Raw genomic sequence first — 19,983 nt, 5'->3', positions numbered from 1 at the left:
TATTTTTGCACACGTAGTATCTGTTTACCGTCAAGAAAGGCCCAAAGAATTAACGGAGTTGTGTCTGTTACATTCTTGTTAGATATTTTCACATGTAACGAGGGGCGATTACGCAACTCCGGTATGGCATTAAAAATTTTCGGCAAAAGCCAAGTGTTTTTGACTTTAAGGGAACTGGTATTGTTGAGGGTTAATCATGTATTGAGATTGCCTCTAATTAGCATCAATGCGTCTCTCAACGATAGCTTTCGTTATAAGCATGTTGCATTGTTCTCTAATTGTGTCGCACGTCACACGCGGCATGCGGGACGCGGCATGCGTATCAGCGACACCTCGCAGTCTCCAACAGTACACTGGCTGTTTTAATGATGTCCCTTCTTTTGTCCGAAGACTTAAGCTCTTACGTATAAATGTGACATTTAGCACAGAGAACACACATTATGTGTCATATTGTGTATGTACGTGTATGTGTGTGTGTGTGTTTGTGTGTGTGTCAGGGCGACGACGCGACGGAGCATAATTATGTTTTTTGTTTGAACAAGTGTTTGCTCTTAGCACAAAATACCGGCGCTGTTGCTCAACTCATTAGTGTTTGGGCGACTGTTTTATATTGCGCACTTTCACACTCACGCCTCACCTGCCGCCTGCCCTCTGCCCTCTGCGTGCCTCCTTCTGTTTGAGCGAGAATCTTCCTCGATGCCTTATATCAGTATTATTGGAGTTCGTTTTTTGTGTGATTTACGCTTTAAGTCAGAGGTGTAATTACTACAAATTTAATTTACCATAGACGTTGTACATTAGAACACAATAATATCATCTTCAAGGAAATATGCAGAAATAGATTTGTCTGACGAAACAACATGTTTATTAATTAATTCGAGTATGCTGTAACCTACATGGTTACAGCATACTCGAATTACCAACTTATCAAATGTCGTAGAGGTCGTACATTGTTACTTCAATGGATTTATAACCTTGTCAAATAGTATCGCGACACATGTTATGTGTGAGGTGCGCCGCTCTGTACCGCTCTGTACCGCTGTTAGTGTAGCCGTCTGTAGTAACACGTCATATGTGTTGATGTATAGACGATTTTCTCATCAACACTACAGGAAACGTTCCCAAAAATCTTGATCTCGGCATCCATCCCGCATGAATGGAGTGCGACTGATTCAATCAGCCTTGTCCATTATGAGGGAGACGAGTTTCATTGGAGCACAATCTCGCGGATGATCACGGGAGGTCGCGAGGGACGCCCCTCCCGCGCACCGCGCGCCCCGCACTCCTCGGAAATAGCTGCCATTAACGAATAAAGAGAGGTATTTTCCACCTGATAACACTGTTTGCTTACGTTCGGAGCGAGAGCTTCGAGTGTTTCCTGTTATTGGATTCAATATGAGTATTTCTTTGTGAGCGAGGCGAGTACCTCCTCGAGACAACTCGTAAAATATATCATCATTGTAGCTCCGAGACAGCGCGCCCGACCTGCGCCGAGCGAGTCTGCGACGGACGCGTCACGTACACGCGAATGGTCGCATAAATAATAAAATGATCACTCACGTGCGAAACACGACTATTACAATATAAGTATTGGGGCAATGCGACAGCCATCAGTGCGCACTTGACAACAATAACGCTAAACGAGGGTGTTACTACACAACGTACGAGGCGTGCGTGCCGCCGCTCACTGCGTGACGTCACTCTTATGTACCTGCTTATGTCTGCGTTCCATCACTTGTTGCCGCACTACTTACTGCTCAATAACAACCACTTGTCACGGCCTCTGTTATAATCATAGTTATTCCTGCTAAATTTCTGGTAGACTTTCCAGCAAACTGAATGAAAGTATTTTGCTAATCTGTAAGTATGTGGCGAAACTATCGAGTCATAATATCATCAACAAAATTGTTCACTAACCCCAATTTGTTATGGGAAAAAAGTGGCAATATTCTTGTCGTCAACTTGAAAACGTGAAACGTGACTGGGGTTATTATTAAACGAAGTACGAAATAGTCGCCGCAGACAATACGTATGTATGAAACAACAGCGCGCTAGTTTCATACACGTATGTAAATATGTAAGGCTCGTATTGCGCGCACCCTAATGTACAGCTCCAAAAATAATTAGCATTTTAAGTAAAGTGCGGGCACTAATTACGTACGCGTGACGGAATGGATGAGTGGGTCGTATTAAAAATATCAACGAGACGTACCAGGCGAGCAGTGGACGCGAGGAGGTACTTGGAAATAGGTTAAAATGTTCTGTGTCGTCGTGCGGCGGTCAACCGGGGGGTAAGTAGTGCTCACGGTTTATGTGCGCCCGGTAATGAGTCCGCACCTGACCCCCCGCGCCCCGCCACACTAGTGACCCCACCCCGCCGCCCTCCGCTCCGGGCGACACCTGCACGCTTTTTATACACTTTAAACACATTCTGGCTGCGATGCTTAAGCGAGATATAAATTTCAATGGTAATTTAAACACTTCCTTAACGGGCGCGAATTAAAAGACTATTTTATTAGAGCGGGTGCAGTGTCGTGCATTGAACTAGCGAACACTTCGCCCACGAGTTGTGTGTATGCACTAGTATGCACTAGTATGCAGCATGCGGTGCGATCAATGGCTCCCTGCGATATTTATTGCGTAGACAAGTTGCCCACTCCTTACGAATGAATGTGCTCTATAAGAGTTTGTTTTCTCCGTATTTCGTATCGAATATATTTAAAACTTTGCGATTCGTGTTGATCTAATGTACTGAGGGGCTATCATGTATCTCAGTTGACAACTATTTAAAAGCCGCTGTGCTGTATATAGGTTTCCTTTTTAGATTATAGTGATTAACACGTTACGTCAAAGCAGCAATGTACTGAATAGTGACCATCAATTTGACGTACACTGGTTGTCATTTGAAATACGTGATAGCGCCCCTGGTCATTAGGACTGCAAGATATTCATTTTGACTCAGTAGTATCAAAATAGAGAGCATAACAATTAGCCGTCATAAGTTCAATTTCCATAACGTTTTGTTGATGTAAAGCGCTGTCGCCAACATTACCGAACACCCCTTGGTCATATCATAAATGAAATCAAGTCAAGAAGGTTGGACTCAAATGGACATACCTACTACAAAAATGTAGAAAGAAATCTCGAAGCACAATCATAATACGAAAATGAATAATATCGTTAATAAAACTGAACTAACTACATACTGGCGATAGTACCTGGTGCAATCATCCAGGTTTATTAAGCGCGAGGAGGTCGCGGCCTCAGCTCACTTCCTCACGACACTAATAGCTTATAACCCTGGCTCGTAACTCTAATTCCTGCTATAATCGCTTTGGAATAAGTTCCCTCCATCACTGCGAAATTGGACTATTCAAATGACATTCGGAATAGAGTATAAGTTTAATACAAGTAGAGCAATAACAGTTTGGATGAGATGTGCGACGGGGTGAGGTGCGGTGCAGGGGTGTGTGGGGGGAGGGGAGGAGGGGGGAGGCAGTGCGGTTGACGCGAGGTGTGTGATTGAAGATCTGCGCGCCACATACATGTTTGTAATAGTTCTTGGAGATTATGTTTTGCACGTGGGACCCTACACGCCTCATTACACTATTGCACATATAAATAACAGAAGATATAAGCGATGTAGGAGAGATTAAATTAATGACGGGCGTGGCTGGCTGACCAACTTCATATCCATATGATTTGTCTTTTTTCAGATTTAAAAGTTTCTTAAATATTAGTTTATCTTACAACTTATCCTAGTAGCATACATATGAAATTTGGATGCTGGTTTCACCATACACTAGTGGAATTAGTAGTACGTGACTGAACATTTTCTATAACTCAATTCATTTCAAATCCTGACAATAACTATGCCCTATAACTCTCCAATTATTCATACAATTATGCCTTCAACCAAAAGATTAATGAGATTCACCAGCTCGCTATACCGCGCCTATAAGGTAGAGGCACGCCATAAGATGGCAGAACGGATACAAATCACACAAATGAATAATACATCACTTTTCAATAATGAACAATCGGCAGCTCTACGATGGATGTCGATCCGCGGCACAAAGGGCCGGCCGCGGTGCGGTACGACGCGGCGCGGTGCGGTGCGGGCCGGCGCGGTGCGGGCCGGCGCGTGGGTCGAGTGCTCGATATTAAACGGCTCTGCGGCTAAGCGCAGATATTAATTTAATAATCAGAATTAACTAATTCCGTGAGTCGGATCCGCGCTATATCTTGCACAATAAAATATGATTTAGCATTAACGAGGCGGGACGGCAGCTGCCCGCTAAGCGGCGGGTATAAGTCATCGACTCTCCCCGCCCTGAGTAATTGTTCAGATTATAATATATATAAATTTCCCTCAAATTTATGATGGCTTAAGACGTGAAATGGATGCTGCGTCTTATTATTTTGACAGGTCATCGGCGCGTGGTTAATAGCGGGCTGGCTGGCGGGGTGGCAGCACCGCACCCGCACCGCGCCCGGGCCGCGGCGTGCTGAGTGATGGGCGCGATTACACCGGGTAACAAGCGCGCGCCGAGAGTGCGAGAAGAGTGCGTGGAAGAGTTACACGCGCCGAGCTCGCGACACTCGCGACACCCGCGTCCCTCACACAGAACACTCCGGGAACATCCAGCGTCCAATTGTGTCTTCTGTCACGCACATTTCACGCTTAATGACTGGTTAATAGAGTGAATAGACTGGTTTGTGGGTAAAATTACAAGACAAGGCAGATAAAATTCGACTTAATTCACAATCAAGGTAAAATGAAATGTTGTAAAAAAAGTGATCGAGCAATATTAAAATTCGTCGGCTGTGGCTCGTTACGTCAAGCGGGCGTATGTCGCAGCCTACCTGCAGGTATTACGTTCTTGCCGCTTGAAGCGATGATCGCGGAATGTTAATAGAACACCAGGTGGTTGGTTTTAATACCGTCTTCGATCAGCACTCGAGATGATTCGCTCACGCCGCACGGCTCGGGCCGGAGCCGCCGGTACTCGGTATTGACACTCGACGCACTCGAAGCTTCCATAACATTGTGTTGTCTAATTGATTGGAGTGATCACTCGACAGGATTACGCTCGAGGTGTAAGCGCTGTTCGCTGTTATTGTTCAGGTGCTCGAAGTAATGTTTCATGTCGCGGATACTCACGATGCTCTTGTGAGACACCGACTGGCTCCTGAACAGCTCTGAGAACATCAAACCCTTGTTTATCTTTAACGTCTTATGTATAATTTTAATACGTAACACAAAAGTTTACGTACATAGTATTGTCGTAGTGTATCAGTCCCCTGCTGGCGGGCGGCACGCTCAACTTTGACTCACAAATAAAGTTTGTTTGCTGATATTAAACAAATCGCCGTGGAGGGACGCCATTTTTCTCGTTGCACAGTTTCACAAGTGTCGCGTACTTTTTGTATAAATGATACATTAGCGATGTCCCGAGGGCGGCGCTCTCACTAATGAGGGAAGTACTGCACACTTAATATTTAAATTATAAACAGCTCTCTGAGCACAACACATAACTGACTAAAGACTACAGGTCACGCCTCTAAAATATACAGTTACTGACACAAGTGACTGGACAAATCTACATAATATCACTTTAAAAGCGGTTGATTTGTCATAATACCAATGATTTGTCTGTACATACATAAGTGGGATATTCAGGCAAGGCCAGATATAAATGATAAAAACTTATATGAATCTCATTTATCTGAAGGTTTTTGTAAGGCTCCTTTAGTCAAAGGAGTCCTAAGTCTTTAATTAATTAAGACGCTGCGTGTCAATGCTGCTCAAGAAATGTTAAGCGGTTTTGTCGTTGACCGTCCGTGTAACCGAAACCTAAAACTCATTTACATTAACCTAGCACAATGTGAGATAGTTTTACACAACACGTTATATTAAGAGACGTCACACACACACACACACATGTTCAGGTGTATATATAAATAGATAGAACATACACTCATACGCGGAGGCGGTGGGATAATATTAGTTAAAACAAGCTCTCCTTTTGTTAATACACGCGTCTTGGGAACATACAGACTATAGATGATTGCGTAGATGGTGATCATTGGTCAGCTTAGCATTTTGTTAATATAAGAGGCTTGAAAGTGAGTCAGTGAACACAAGCTGGTTTTTCACAATACTGTGTACTGTATCCCAGAAAATGAGAATCAAAGAATCGCTGTCGTAAACAGAAACATTTGTCTTACAAATGTACGAGAGATTTGTTGGTCATGCACCATTTCGGAATTATCTGTCGGTATATCATCGAAATCTTCAAATAGAGACGTTTAGCAAAATTACAAATTAAGAATGGTGGTGGGTGGAAGAGAAATTAAAACATAATCCAAAAGTTAACGACATGATGTATGTAGCTCGGCCGCCGCCTGCCTGCTCCCGTGTGTTTCTGCGAGGTTTTTGTTGTATGAGTCCCCGGGGCGGCGCCGCTGCCTAAAGAGATTCATATGAGTTATGATGACCTCTCCACCTGACCATACATCCACCCCCCTCCACCGCCTCACCCCCCACCCTGCCCCTTGCACGTCCATGTTCGCGGCTTATTCGTTACCTGTTAACTGTTGTTTTATTTACTTTTATTGTCGAGTTGAAGTATATGAGTGTGGAGATGACTCCGCGAGACGGGACGTGTCTTAATGTAACGCTAGACAGATTCCTTGTTCGAAGTATCTAAATCACTTTGTCAGTGAATGTCAATCTGTAATTCAGGTCTGACAAGCTTTGTCGTTAGTTTTGTTACTATGTTTTAAAGAAATAGGGAAATGTTTTTCCTAAGAATTACCTAAATAATGAATAAACATCCCGAAACAGATGTACAGGTTTTGGGACAAGAAGATAATAGTAATCACTGAAAACTGGTTTTATTTCGCAGAAACTTTTTCTAACAAATATACATCGGACACCCAGTACTTGGTAAATCACACTCAAAATAGCTAATATCGGACCAAACTAATATCTCTTTCACGTGACAATCTATTCCACGACACCACAACCGCTACACCTCGGACGTGAAACCATATAAAAAACTAATTAATGTCTTTGTAATCTGATTGTACAGTTATTGTCTTCACCTGTAGTGAACTACTGACAATTAGTCTATTACCACACACAGGTAATATTAGCATAACCACCACACACTACACACAGTGTACACTTGTGGACCACAGTGTAACACCTCAAGCAGATGACTGTGCTTGTACTGTCCAACAATACGACATTAAGCACTAAACATCACGTAATTGTGACAATGAGCCGAGCATGCCTGAGCGTTGATGTACGTATAAATAAAAGCCACTGAATTACGATGTAAGTTAGGTTTATCACATAACCATCATAGTATTATCCATGCAAGTGGTTGACGACTCAAAACCAAGGTACCAATGACTTTTCGTATAGACTCAAGGCAGTCACAATGCAGGCTTTACCTAGGAAGCCAGCCAGTAAGGAATTCAATTTTGTGAACTTTAGTCAGGTAGAATATTTAACTTTTTCTGAAATAAGTGTCAGCACAGATCAAACACAGTATAAACATCCCCAAAATAAAAAAGTGAATATACCACCTAAGAAAGAGCTACGAGAGCAAAATATGTAATTGCTACTCAGTTCTACATAAATGATTAATAATCAAAACGCCTGTTTGAATATAACGAGTGAAGTGAACAATATAATCAAAAGACAGTTCCATCGCTTGTTGTTCGTGTGCAACGAACGATGCAGTGCAAAGAAACGCGACGATTGCATAAAGGCCCGCGTGCACTGTGCACCGCCGCGCGCCCTGCGAGCATACCGCTGTGTGATGAGGGCGGGTGATTGCCGCCGCGCGCCTATGTGTGTTGCTGTTTATTTTATACACTAGGTTTTTCCAAATGACATAGGTGTGTTTGTTATTTATACATTTCTGATTTTAAAGGTCATAGTTATTTCAATTAGATGGACCATAAATGTTTCGAAATGTTAATTGAACATTTTGATAATATTTATGATTATGTCAGCGGTAGTTAAACTATCGGTATAGGAGCGTTGAAAACTGAAAAACTTTACCACTTTCATAAAACTCGAAGTTATTATTGCTCTGATTTTTCCTATTCTTTACCAGACTAGTCAAGGTCTTCAAAACTGTGTCAGTATACCGACTTAAAGATATTCCGCGTGGCTTCTAAGAATTTCTTTGTAGGAGAAACGCAATTATACTTAGTCTGACCCTGGAATGAAACCTTGTGTAGGCATCCTCGACATATGATATAAAAACGGTAAACATTGATACATTCAATAGTGTACGTACTCGTATTATACTCCAAGTGCTTCAAGGAGATTACAGATATACAATGAAATATGTGTATTGTACGTGGCGTACAGGATATTAAAATACTCTTACTGCGAAGAAAAATGTTTCTCCGTACAACATACCTACCGTATTTGACGTATATGCTATAGGCTTAGTTTAATCTGTAATGCCTGTAACGTATTAATGTTTGAAGATTATTTTATTATGAAATGTTTTACAAACAAACATAATATCGAGCCTCGTTCCTCAGTTTTCAGTTCCGTTCTCAAGTGTAAGTAAAGTATACCAAAGTGGCTTAAGCAACCCTGTATAATAACTTTACTACATTCTCATTCATAGTATCTGATCATATGTACCTATCGGTCAAATAGATAAAATCTTTGTACGAATTTTTCGCATTACAGTTCATCTCAATATACATATTTTGAGATGTTGAAGCTTTTGATGTCGTTCTATGCGGCAATAGTGGAGACATCACCACTTAACTAAACCTCACGGAATAACTTTTTACCTCATCCAGATATTGTCAGTACATAAAACCTCAAAATCAACCCTATATCAGGAGTAAGGAGGTGTTCGCTTTACAGGTAGAAGTAAAGTGCCCGTGCCGTTTCAATCAGTTTGTCAGACACTGACGCACTGCCGCCTACTGCCTCCTAATAGCTGCTCCTGCCTGTAGCTGCCTGCAAGTGACTGCTAGTGACTGTTAGTGACTGTTAGTGACTGTTAGTGACTGTTCCAGTGTCGGTGTAACCAGTTTTCGATAGACAACTACACGCGAGCGCTGGCAAGCGATTAATGTCATGCCGCTGACTACTGGTTACTGGTGAAATGATGCGCTGATTTGACAGTACCGTGTTAGTTGCTGTAAAGTGAGCAAAGTATTGGTAAATGAAGGAGCGTTTTAATTAATTCAAATTAGTAGATTAATATCATGAACTGTAGTACTTATACCTTTAAGGGTAATTTGGTCTAACGTAATCTAATTGTTGTACAACAATGCCATGTGTTACATAATCATTGACGACGATGACAAACATTCGTACGTTTAGGTTAAAAACAACACGACACAACTCTCGACACAAATCTTAATGTTTGTCACCTCTGATTACACGCGAGTACAGGCCGCAAGCTTGCTAATGCATCGTAATTAATTAATTCGTAACGAGTGACGCCGCGGCGCGGTGTTTGCTCGGGGGAATACAGTCATACAAGGCGCGCTAATAACGCGAGCGGAGCCGCACGGCGACACACTGCGCGTTCACTCGATTATATTGACGTTTGCCTTCATTTACATACATCACGCCTAAACTCTGTACATAACGCACATACGTATTAACGCGCGGGAGCGAGTGACGCTCGCCGTCAATTTGCTTTTAATATGTTGTACAGTGTTAACGTTAATGATGAATAATTTAGGAGAAGCCGCCCCGCGCCGAACCTTTCAGCCTCCCGCGACCAACTGACCGCTCGCTGGCATTAGTCGCCACTACTCACTGAGACAAGAGAATAATGTAAACATGTAATAAAGCTTTTATTCTAAGCTGTCTTTGTAACGTCCTAACATTATTAAACATTTTCAGATTGATATTTCATCAATATGAAAAAGTCTTATATTGTTTTTGTCGTGTGAATGTGATGACAAATACTGTATAAAATATGACGTTTAAATTAAAGCTTTGCCGTTTAAACGCTATTGATAGGTTCGCACTACGGCGCGAATAAAACTGTCGAAATGACGAGCACTCGCGCAATAAAGGATATTATTTATTTGGACATCACAAACGGCGTACATTTCCCTATGATGGCGGACGTCGATTGTAAAAAGCGTTGCGTGTATGTGCGTCGGCGCGTATCGCAAATGACCGCTGTAAATTATCTGCGTTTTAATTCGCGCGCGGTGGATGCGCCGCCATTTGTCAAAAACAATCACACATAAAACAATGAGGCGCGTCGGCGGCGCGCGACAAATGGACGCGTGTAACTGAGGGAAAAATCACGCAAATAATATCGCGCGCCGTACGTCACCGCCGACAATGGCGCGCTATTGACGCGTGCGATGCACGCCTTTTTAATCATCGTCGTCGACAAAACCACCGCTATATATCTGACTTCGGATTATTCCCTGAATGCAGCGCGAAATATTCGCCTCTCGGCGCCACTCGTGGCCCCTCGAATACCAGTTCACATGCGACCTTCTAAACTGGAGTTGGACTGTCCCGACGTTCGATCCTCCGTCAGATGTAGTCGGTTGTTGTACAAATAGTGTAGCGCGCGGCGGAGACGACCCGGAGCGTGTCGCAGATAGCTCTCTGTATGTAACACAACACGACGTGCTCCACTCACTACAACACAACACTCGAATGTAACGTCTCATTTTATTTACTTACTGATTTAAAACGAGCGCATTATATGCTAACGGAAGTAGGTTGATGGGAAGAGTATTACAATACGTAAATAAGGGTTGAAATACATATTAAAATACGTGGCGTATCACGCATCAACGTCATTCAGATAGAACGTCAGAAACAATCGCATTTAGAGCGCACGGCGCGGGACAGAGCGATACGAGGCGGCGCGGCGCGGTGCGGTGCGGACGGATAAGTGGGTCGAGTCGCCGTACCGACAACAAAACGTGAAAACAATACAGAGAGAAAAAAAACATCGCGTCGAGGCGGACGCGGTGATGCGTGTCGCGATCCGTGTAACAACGCGCGACTGATTGCCCCTGAAAGGGTGAAACGAAACAAAAAAAATGTGTACCGCCCCGTCTGTATATTGCTGATTAAAACAGGAGCGACACAGCACAAAGCGATTATCGGACCGTACACCGTCGTCTATTACTTTATTCCCGCTCCCGCCGCCTCCCCCCGCGCCCCGCACACTGCGCCTCACCCCCGCTGGCGCCCGCCGCTCGTCACCGGCCGCACCTCGTTGTTGTTTTCATTCATGACGGATTAATTTGTAATCATAATATTTTTATTGACAGTACCGACGGCATACTTTGCGCATTTATTCAGTTTTTCATTAACTGTAAAGTAAGATTAGGTAATCTAATTGACAACTAAATACGAATCACTAAGTTAATGTTAAGCATGTTGATATCCTATCATTCAGCATGTCACGTAAGTAATACAAATACATTTGTTATAGTACCTAACAGTAGTTCCAAATAAATCTCAATAACGTGGCAGTTAAAAGTTACGGTGCGGTTAGTTGCCACCCTGCTACGAGCTACGGGCTTCGTGCTACGAGCTACGGGCGCTACGCGAGCTACGCGGGTCGTTTAAGCTGGTGGTATTTGTCCTGTAGCACGGAGCGTCGTGACAACTGCTGGCAATATCTACACAGTATGCGGAGAACAAATGGTCTGTACATTATATCGGTTAGAAAGGTTTTAAATAACGAAACATGGACTTGTTTTAAATTAAGCCAATAACATAAACAGGTATCTATATAATATGCTCATTGAATGGTGCAGATACTGGTATTAAAAGAAGTAAGTACTCACGTCGTGAAGCCAGGACAGTTTCCTGGCCGGCGGGTTGGCGCGCACGTGACACTCGAAGTACACGTCATCTCCCTCCTTGATGTCTCCCGCCGCCAGCGAGCTGCCCAGCCGGAGGCGGACCACCGGGGGATCTACACATTATAACACCTTAGTATCTTGGAAACCGCAGATGAGAGAGCAAGACGCTCAATTAACGTTACAGTTGATTTAAAAACACAACAGTTTAAAGAATTCATGCACAGAACTAAAAAAAAAGTGGTGAAGTTTCCATTAGTGGAAAAGAGTTTTTCATTTACGTTCGTTTATATATAGCGGGAATGAAGTGTAGAAACTGGAGTGGAGTTGTAAGACATAGTGGTGAATGTGTTACTGACAGACGACGCTGATGGTCCAGGTGGTCTCCATGACGAGGCTGGTGACGTTGGGGTTCTCGGCGCGGCACACGAGCGGCTTGCCGTCGTCGTCCAGCGTCGGCACGAAGCTCATCACGCTCACCGTCAGGTTGTCGCGCAGCTCCTCCTGCCACACACCAACAATAGAAACGTGGTTAGTGCAAGAACAGCGGAAGACAACGTGGGCGTCAGTTCACTTGTGACATTCTTCATCTACACATGTTCAGTACCGCGACTCATTGCACATTAGTGCAGATGATGATCATCATCTGAATCATTACAATAGACGGACACAGGCCAATGATATAACTATAAGATTTCCACGTATGGTGATCAATTAGCTATTGTAAATGCAAACGTTCATCATGTACATTATGTTTTTAGTGACTATTTGTTCTGATCAGAAAGTATGAACATTTTAATAGGCTTTTTATAACTATTAAAGTTCATTCAACCCTTTTTCTGAAGTAAGACAGTCATTATTATGACAATGTTGTACAAGTGATGGCGCAACAGTATTGATGTTGTGTCCAGTTCAATATGAACATAAAATCACGTGACTTAATGACGTTCACGGCCGAGCGGCCGCTGCTGGCCGTCACTGGCCGCTACTGACGCGACACTCGCAACGCCATCATTCATTATTATTGATCAAAACATTCATACAACGAATTCATTTGAATGATTTGCAATAGCTGTTGCCGTGATACAACTATCTATAAAACAGATACATTTGCCGATGCAAAATATAGCGCAATTCTAGCATTTAGTAACAAATTTTCGAATTTTTGGCTTCGTTGGGTCTTGTGATAAATTAAAAGTTTGTGAATCGACCAAGTTTATTTGTCCATGCAAAAAGTACAAGCGTATTCGGTGAGTTAGGCGAGTAATGTCGGCGGCGCGGTCGAGTGCAGCGGCGCGCTCACTGCGCAGATTACAAGCCAATAGGCCGGTCGCGCGCGTTACACACCAACAGGCCGGCCGCACACGACGCGACAGCGCGCCGCTAATACATGTCATGATGTCTGCTAAAAGCTTTACAGAGTAATGCTACTGTTGTTGACAGATAAAAAAAATAGGATTAAGAAATAATACTTTGAATGTTTAGTTATATCCTTGTTACTACGTTACACCAAACATAGTAACGGATTGGCTTCAATCTACATTCCTTAGTTGAATTGTAAAACGCCAGAGTTCAAACTTAACAGTGCCTAATTAAGTCTAGTTTCTACAATTTATGCTCATTTAATAAAGCTATTTTAATTGTAAGAAAATTAGAATAACATGTCAGTGATCTGTTGTTCTGCAGTTCGCGCGCTCGTTTACAGAACACGGGGAACAAGTGCGCGCACTGAATATTTTGTTTCCATTCAAATTCATTTATTCAGTTTAATCTCGTTACGAGCACTTAATGAACGTCGCTCTGCTGAATTATGTATAGTCGGCACCTACGCGCCCCGCGCCACAGAACAAAAGATTTTACCAAATTGATATGTGGAGGAGGCGCGCTAACTCAATTGCGATCTCGTCTTATACGTGTTGTTGCTAGCGACGAGGTTATCATTACACTATGTCGACGTGACTATTACTCTATTAAAGTATTTGAATATTGAACATGGCAGTGTTGCGCCACGAGCGGGCCGCGTCGATGTTTGTACATGAAGCTAATGCTGGCGGCGCAGTGCTCGCAGTGGCAGCGCGCGAGGGTTACTCGTTAATAAGTAGCGCGCGAGTGTTCAGTCAACACTAAGCCGCCGTCGCTCGGAGCCTGCACTCCCGCACACTCCCGCACACTCCCGCCACCGACGCTCCACATTTTTCCGAATACCCGTCGAAGCGACTAAACCCCGCTTACTTGTTGAAAAGGTTATTGTTGGAAGTTCGCTGACAACCGTTCGAGTGGATTAAGTAGTTTTAGTCATTGTTTTATTAATTCTAAAACGATCTCTGGAACTAAATTCGGAATTCTATTGCTAATGCCGTTTGTTGTATTTCTATTGTTATGATTGGTATTTATACTGACATGTGACGTGAGCTGAGTACATGATTTCTGCAAGAAATTTTGGCAAAAAGTGAACGAAGCTTTCTTACCATAAAGTGTGTTATGAATATTAGAGGGTCACATAATAAGTTGCGTGGATTGTCGTCGCTAACAGTGGCGAGGACGTGGTCCGCGCAGATTAATGAGCGGCGCGCCGGCGGCAGGTGTGCGCCGCGCCGATAACCGAACAATCGACGGCGCGCCCAACACGCGCCGTGCATTACTAGCCACAGGCTTAGTCGGAGCACCGTCTGACCACCGCCTTATCTTACACACATTATTACCTGTACCGCGCCACTACACGACACTATTTAAGCGGCGCCTCTATACCAAGTTTACACTTCCCGCAAACTAACGATGTGCCATAATGTGCTTGTTAAAGCATAAATACTTATGTACATAACATTTCAGCAGCCAATTTAAATTCAAAGTAAACTTTCTCCTTCGTTCACGTGAAATTTTCGTCGTTTTATATTTTTCTTAGTACCTTGTACTCACATTTTATATTAAGCCTCTTTAAGACAGTCGAGTTGGGATTACGGGGAGAGCTCAAAAAATCGCGTAAAACTCGCGGCAAATGGCGAATTGCGACGAATTTACGGCTGTTATCAATGTTGTATAGATACGTAGTGTTTTACTGACGGCAGCAAAATTATACCTAACCTTATATACGAAGATTAATACATTTTTGCCATGAAAAATAAATATATTGCTGCGTAATATAATATTTAGAAAAAAATCGTGAGGATTATGAATTTTCATAACATTCCGTAGCGCCGTAGCACGTAGCAGGCTACGGTCGTAGCGAGTTTTGGGTGAGCGCGGTGTAGTGTAATGAGTAATATTTTCGACATTTTCATACAAAGGGCGCGTATGTTATACGCGTGTGGCCACGCAGCCGGCGGCGGCGGCGGGGAGGCATCGCGACAACAATCACGTGCGCGCCATAAATCGCGCTATGCACGCGCGGCGCGGCGCGGTGCGGCGCGGAGCGGTGCGGCACGTCCCGCCCTCAATGGACGTTATAATGTTACGAATTATTCTGTATTCCCCACTTTTATGTGACACTCGTGTTTTACTTATTGCCTACAAAGAGAATTGCTCTCGTAGTTTGATGAGAGCTCGCCGCGGAACCACTTGCGATGCTAGTTTCGTTTTGTTGCTTCTACAAAGTTTCGTTTTAATTAGATTTCAAACCGCGGCTAGTTTTTTATTATCACTGCAGTCTGTTAGCTCAGTGATCACTTTAATCCTGTTATTTTCATTTACTTTTGTTTATAATTAATTTGATTGGTATTAGCGACGTTACATTGACATCTATGTTTTAGAATAAGCAAAAACGTAATCGCTTACAAGATAACAGCACAGTAGTCAGTGAACACTCACGGAAGACATATGACCGTTATTACGAAGATAAGCTCGCCAAGACGTCGGGAACTAATTTTCTCGACGAAGTGCTCATAAAAAAACAATCCGGTAAGCGGAGCGCCCATAGTCCATAGCAAGGACGGCGTACGGCTGCAATCTTAATCACGGCTGAGTCGGCGCCCGTAGTGTCGCGCAGTAACTCGCGAGTAGAGCGGAGCGGTGCGGCGCGGTGCGGCGCCGTGCAGCTGGCCCGCGGCCAAGCGCTCTGCTTATTAAGCTAAGCGATCACCGCGCATATTTACACGACACACACACACGCGCACCTGATGCAGTGCGCTGACTCGGCGCCACACCGCACGCCGCGCACACTACTGACCGCCTAACTAACGGCTACATTATGCTCGCACAGAATAAAGTGTGCGGGATTTGCGGTGCGTATATTGTGGCCTCAACTCACGTGGCCGTCAGGGTGTGTGTGTGTGTGTATGTGCGTGTGCGCGGTGGCCGGCACACAGCGGCGCTAGTGTCGGCGCTGAACAGCAGCCGCGTGGCTCCGCGTGTTCGTACTGTTCATGTTCCCGCCCATAATTCCACACTTTATGATGGTTGCAACGTTGTTGCTTAAAATGCGCTCCCTCCACTCCACTGGCACACTGTATCATACTCGGCTTTACTACACCCGCTAGTTTTAAGTTCCCCACATAATTTTATCAGGCATGTTACCGGAGGTGAGCTCCCATTCTTCCCGGCCGCGGCGCTCGTATTATGTTTAGGGCTCGGCTCTCCTCGTTTTTAATTCTACCTTATTTTCGGCCACGGTATTTTGTAAAGGGACCTTTTGAGAAAAAAAACAAGTCGCAAAATATTTTCATATCTTTTGAAATTCCAATATTGTTCCATCTGCCGTTTACGACAATACGATATCGGACAAAATTAAAAACAGCAGAGCGGTGGAGCCGGTCACGTTTTGATGTCAAGTTTCGAAGAAACTGAATGAAATAATAAACGTCCGCGAGGGTACGTGTCGTACAGTCGTAACGTTAAGTGTCGGCGGCGGAGAACTCTCAGCCATTAAATACAATTAGTAAATTAGCATCAATTACGTAATATTATTGTGAGAAGGTCTCCTTTGTGCGGCGGCGGTGTCGTCCGCACACAGCCGCACGGCGTCGCACCGAGCCGCGCCATTGTTCGCGCGGAGCAGGAAGCCTCGCCGATTGTCACGTTAAAGAATATTAATACCTACACCTCACTGTTTACACAAACTCCAACGACGAATACTAAATAGGAAATTAATTTCACGAGCGATGACGTAACGACACTCACAGTTTAAACCACAATGAAGCAAGTTCTGCAGAATGATCGTGACCAAGTTTGTGTACGCACACTCGCTATTACATATTATCAGTAATCCCTTGAATCTAATACAAGAATTCTTGTCCTACTCATACGTTACTATTGTAGATGGACAGCAGCTACGTTATATTAAACAGTGGAGAGGCGTCGCCGCGGCGGAGAGCTAGTGGCAAATAAACGAGGCGTCTGTTTTGTGTGTAAGAATAGAAGGCTGAGGAAGGAGGTGGCGAGCTATTCTCGACGAAATCAGACTATCCTTCAACTAACAATAGAACGTACTCAATTCAACTGCGGCTGTGTTTGTGTTGCGTCTATTTAAGACCACGGCGTACCGGATAAATAATGACGAGTTACTCACCTTACTTAATGTGGGTGTACAGAACTATACATCGACGACACTCACTTTCGTAATTAAAAAATTACATGTTTCCTTATAAAGACTATTGTAGTCAATATTGCTGGAAAAAACTTAATTAAATCTTAGAAAAAACTTTTGTATTTTTTCAGATTTCATGTTTCAGGCAAGCTAATGATACATATGAGATTATTTTGTTTACACACAATGCTTGGTGTCCAAGCACAAAAGACTTAATAGTGAGATAGGCGCGGGCGGGGGGTGCGCGGGGTGCGAGGGGGGAGGGGGTGCTACACTGAATATTTAAATGGTGAACTTATTTGAACCGGTCATAAATAATGAAGGGTGTTGTGTTTATGCTTTATTCTCCGACGCTTCTGTTCTCACTCACTGCTCGATCACACGGGTGGATCTCTTACTCGACACTCTCTACAGTAACCCTTCAAAGTGCAACAGATTTTGTAATCCACTAGTTTTAGTTTACTAAGTCGCTTTGTTATGTTTCTCACGGCTTGATGATGAGATGACTTATTTAGTTTCAACAACTTTTGGAATAGTTGGAAGTCTGCCGTTTCCTAGATATCTTCTGATATTCATTTTATTCCAAAACTCTTTATATCAGTGAAACTAATTTGAAACCTCTGTTCTGTAGTTATAGTGGGTGGTGAAGTGGGCAGGTGAAGCGCGACTCATTGTTCAAGCCTTGATTAATGATGTTTGAATTATTTTATGATAACAATCTCGGATTACTCCATCATTTATTACTGAGAGAGTTAATTATAGGCTCGGCTTGAACTTATTTACAAAGTACGAAATTTTAATATAATATACAGGTTAAGGAAGATATACTATCGTTAGTTAAAATTTTTAAAGGTTGTATAAAGTCTTCAAATTTTGTCTCTGCGTAAGAAATATGATAAATGCAATACTTAAAGCTATATATTATATAGTTTGTCATGTCCTATACATAAAGCGAGTGTAATTTCAATACACAGGTCCACACATAACATAGAGAAGTAACACGACGTTATCTACCTTCTCGTAATAGAACTCATCAATTTCACGTAACTGACTCCAATAAGAGACGGCTCGTTTCGGCCTTCAACAAAAAAGGCTGCGAAGGTAATGTCATTACAAATTGAAGCCAAGTCGGACGGGGGTCAGCTTGGGGCTCGCGGGGGGCTGACGGGACCGGGGGGGGGGAGGGGGAGGTCCCGGTGTAGGGGCCATTAACGAATATCTCCGTTTAATTAGCGACGTTTCCGGACGGTAATTGCATTTTAAATTGTCCGGAGTGTTTGTTGTGTGGGTGTTTGTCGGACGTCGGTCGCTCGCGTCGCTGGCGTGGAGCTCGTCAAGGCGCTCAGTGATTACGTGTCGCGCGGCGGCACGCATCCATCAATGCGGCGGAGCCATCAATCTGCTGGAAGCACCTCCCGGCCCCGGGCGACTCACCTGGCCACTTGCTTCTTTGTAAATTGTACCAACTTACAAATTAATGTTTTACAAGATTGACTCATCGATATCGCCGGGAGCCATTGATTGCTGGATCTCGGGTTCAAAGAATTGTTTATCTTATAACGTTTTCCTGTCGAGTTATTCTTAGTAGATCGGCGGTACTCGGAACAAGGTGTGTATTTTATAACCGTACGACACCAAACATTACTTGACTCGTGTGGGTGTAATACGTCTAAGTCTTCAGGGAAATTTGTGTAAACCTAGTATTGAATAAGGCTGTGTATATTTCTGTTATGGCAAATGTTACATAATATCGTTTCATATTGATTCTATTTTCTCGGTACTTCAAGTTGTGTATACGACCGGGACGTTCTGAATTCGATTCTTGAGAATTGTTTAGTTTTCAGTATTTTGTTATCTTTCTTTGCGAAGAAAAGAAACGGATGTTACTTGAATCCGAGGATTATAGTTTTGTTACTCAAAACCTATTTTACTTTAACATAATAATGATATAATTATATTGTCTCTTGTAAACCCTATCAACATTAGGTCACTATAACCAATCAATACAAAGCAATCTTATTAATTACAATTGTATTGTATATAGCAATTTGATCGTGTAATCAGTTAAATAGGAACACAGTAACGATTTGCTTTGCTCAGTGTAGCAATACGTGTGGGGTGTTAGTGGCGCAGTGTGTAGTGTGTAGTATCAATCGTGTGATTAGTACAGACGCTTCAGCGCTGATTGTTTGTGCACGGCCGAGCCGCCCGCGCCGCCCGCGCCGCCGGACATGTAATATCGTAATCGAGCGACTCAAGGGTTTGCCGAACACAAACCTATCATAACCACTGAGAACACCACTAACGACGCTTCACCACCGACCAGGAGAGACCAAGCGTGGTTGTGCCACATCTAGATATTGTGAGACAATACCTACTGTAATAACTCTCTATCAGTTGTTAGCTTCAGTAGACATGATTCAGAATTTTAAAATTGAAGATATGAAATTAAAAATAAAATATTTAATGGTTATGTTTACAAAGCCAACCTCGCGTAAACGCTTGTAAAAAAACTTCAGTTCAAGGTGATTATTGTGATCACGAAGGATCCGGATTTCCATTCTTGTGTTGCATTACTTCGTTCAGGGAAAACGCATTGAGATAACACGTCGCTG

At 43.3% G+C, this 19,983-nt stretch overlaps 1 protein-coding gene across 2 annotated transcripts in view; it reads right to left on the bottom strand.

Annotated features, from left to right (window-relative positions):
- Positions 1 to 19,983, bottom strand: part of side-II (sidestep II transmembrane protein) — a 361,927-nt gene that overhangs the window by 36,520 nt on the left and 305,424 nt on the right. For both annotated transcript variants that reach the window (XM_076136708.1, XM_076136709.1), the window contains exons 8-9: positions 12,210 to 12,354; positions 11,836 to 11,966 (exon numbers count right to left, since the gene is read on the bottom strand). In XM_076136708.1, coding sequence (XP_075992823.1) covers positions 11,836 to 11,966; positions 12,210 to 12,354 — 276 coding nt within the window. The remainder of the gene's footprint in view (positions 1 to 11,835; positions 11,967 to 12,209; positions 12,355 to 19,983) is intronic.

Source organism: Anticarsia gemmatalis, chromosome 3, assembly GCF_050436995.1.
Source record: "Anticarsia gemmatalis isolate Benzon Research Colony breed Stoneville strain chromosome 3, ilAntGemm2 primary, whole genome shotgun sequence".
NCBI classification, from domain to species: domain Eukaryota; kingdom Metazoa; phylum Arthropoda; class Insecta; order Lepidoptera; family Erebidae; genus Anticarsia; species Anticarsia gemmatalis.
The sequence above is the reverse complement of the archived record's forward strand: the minus strand, read 5'-3'. Positions and strand labels throughout refer to the sequence as shown.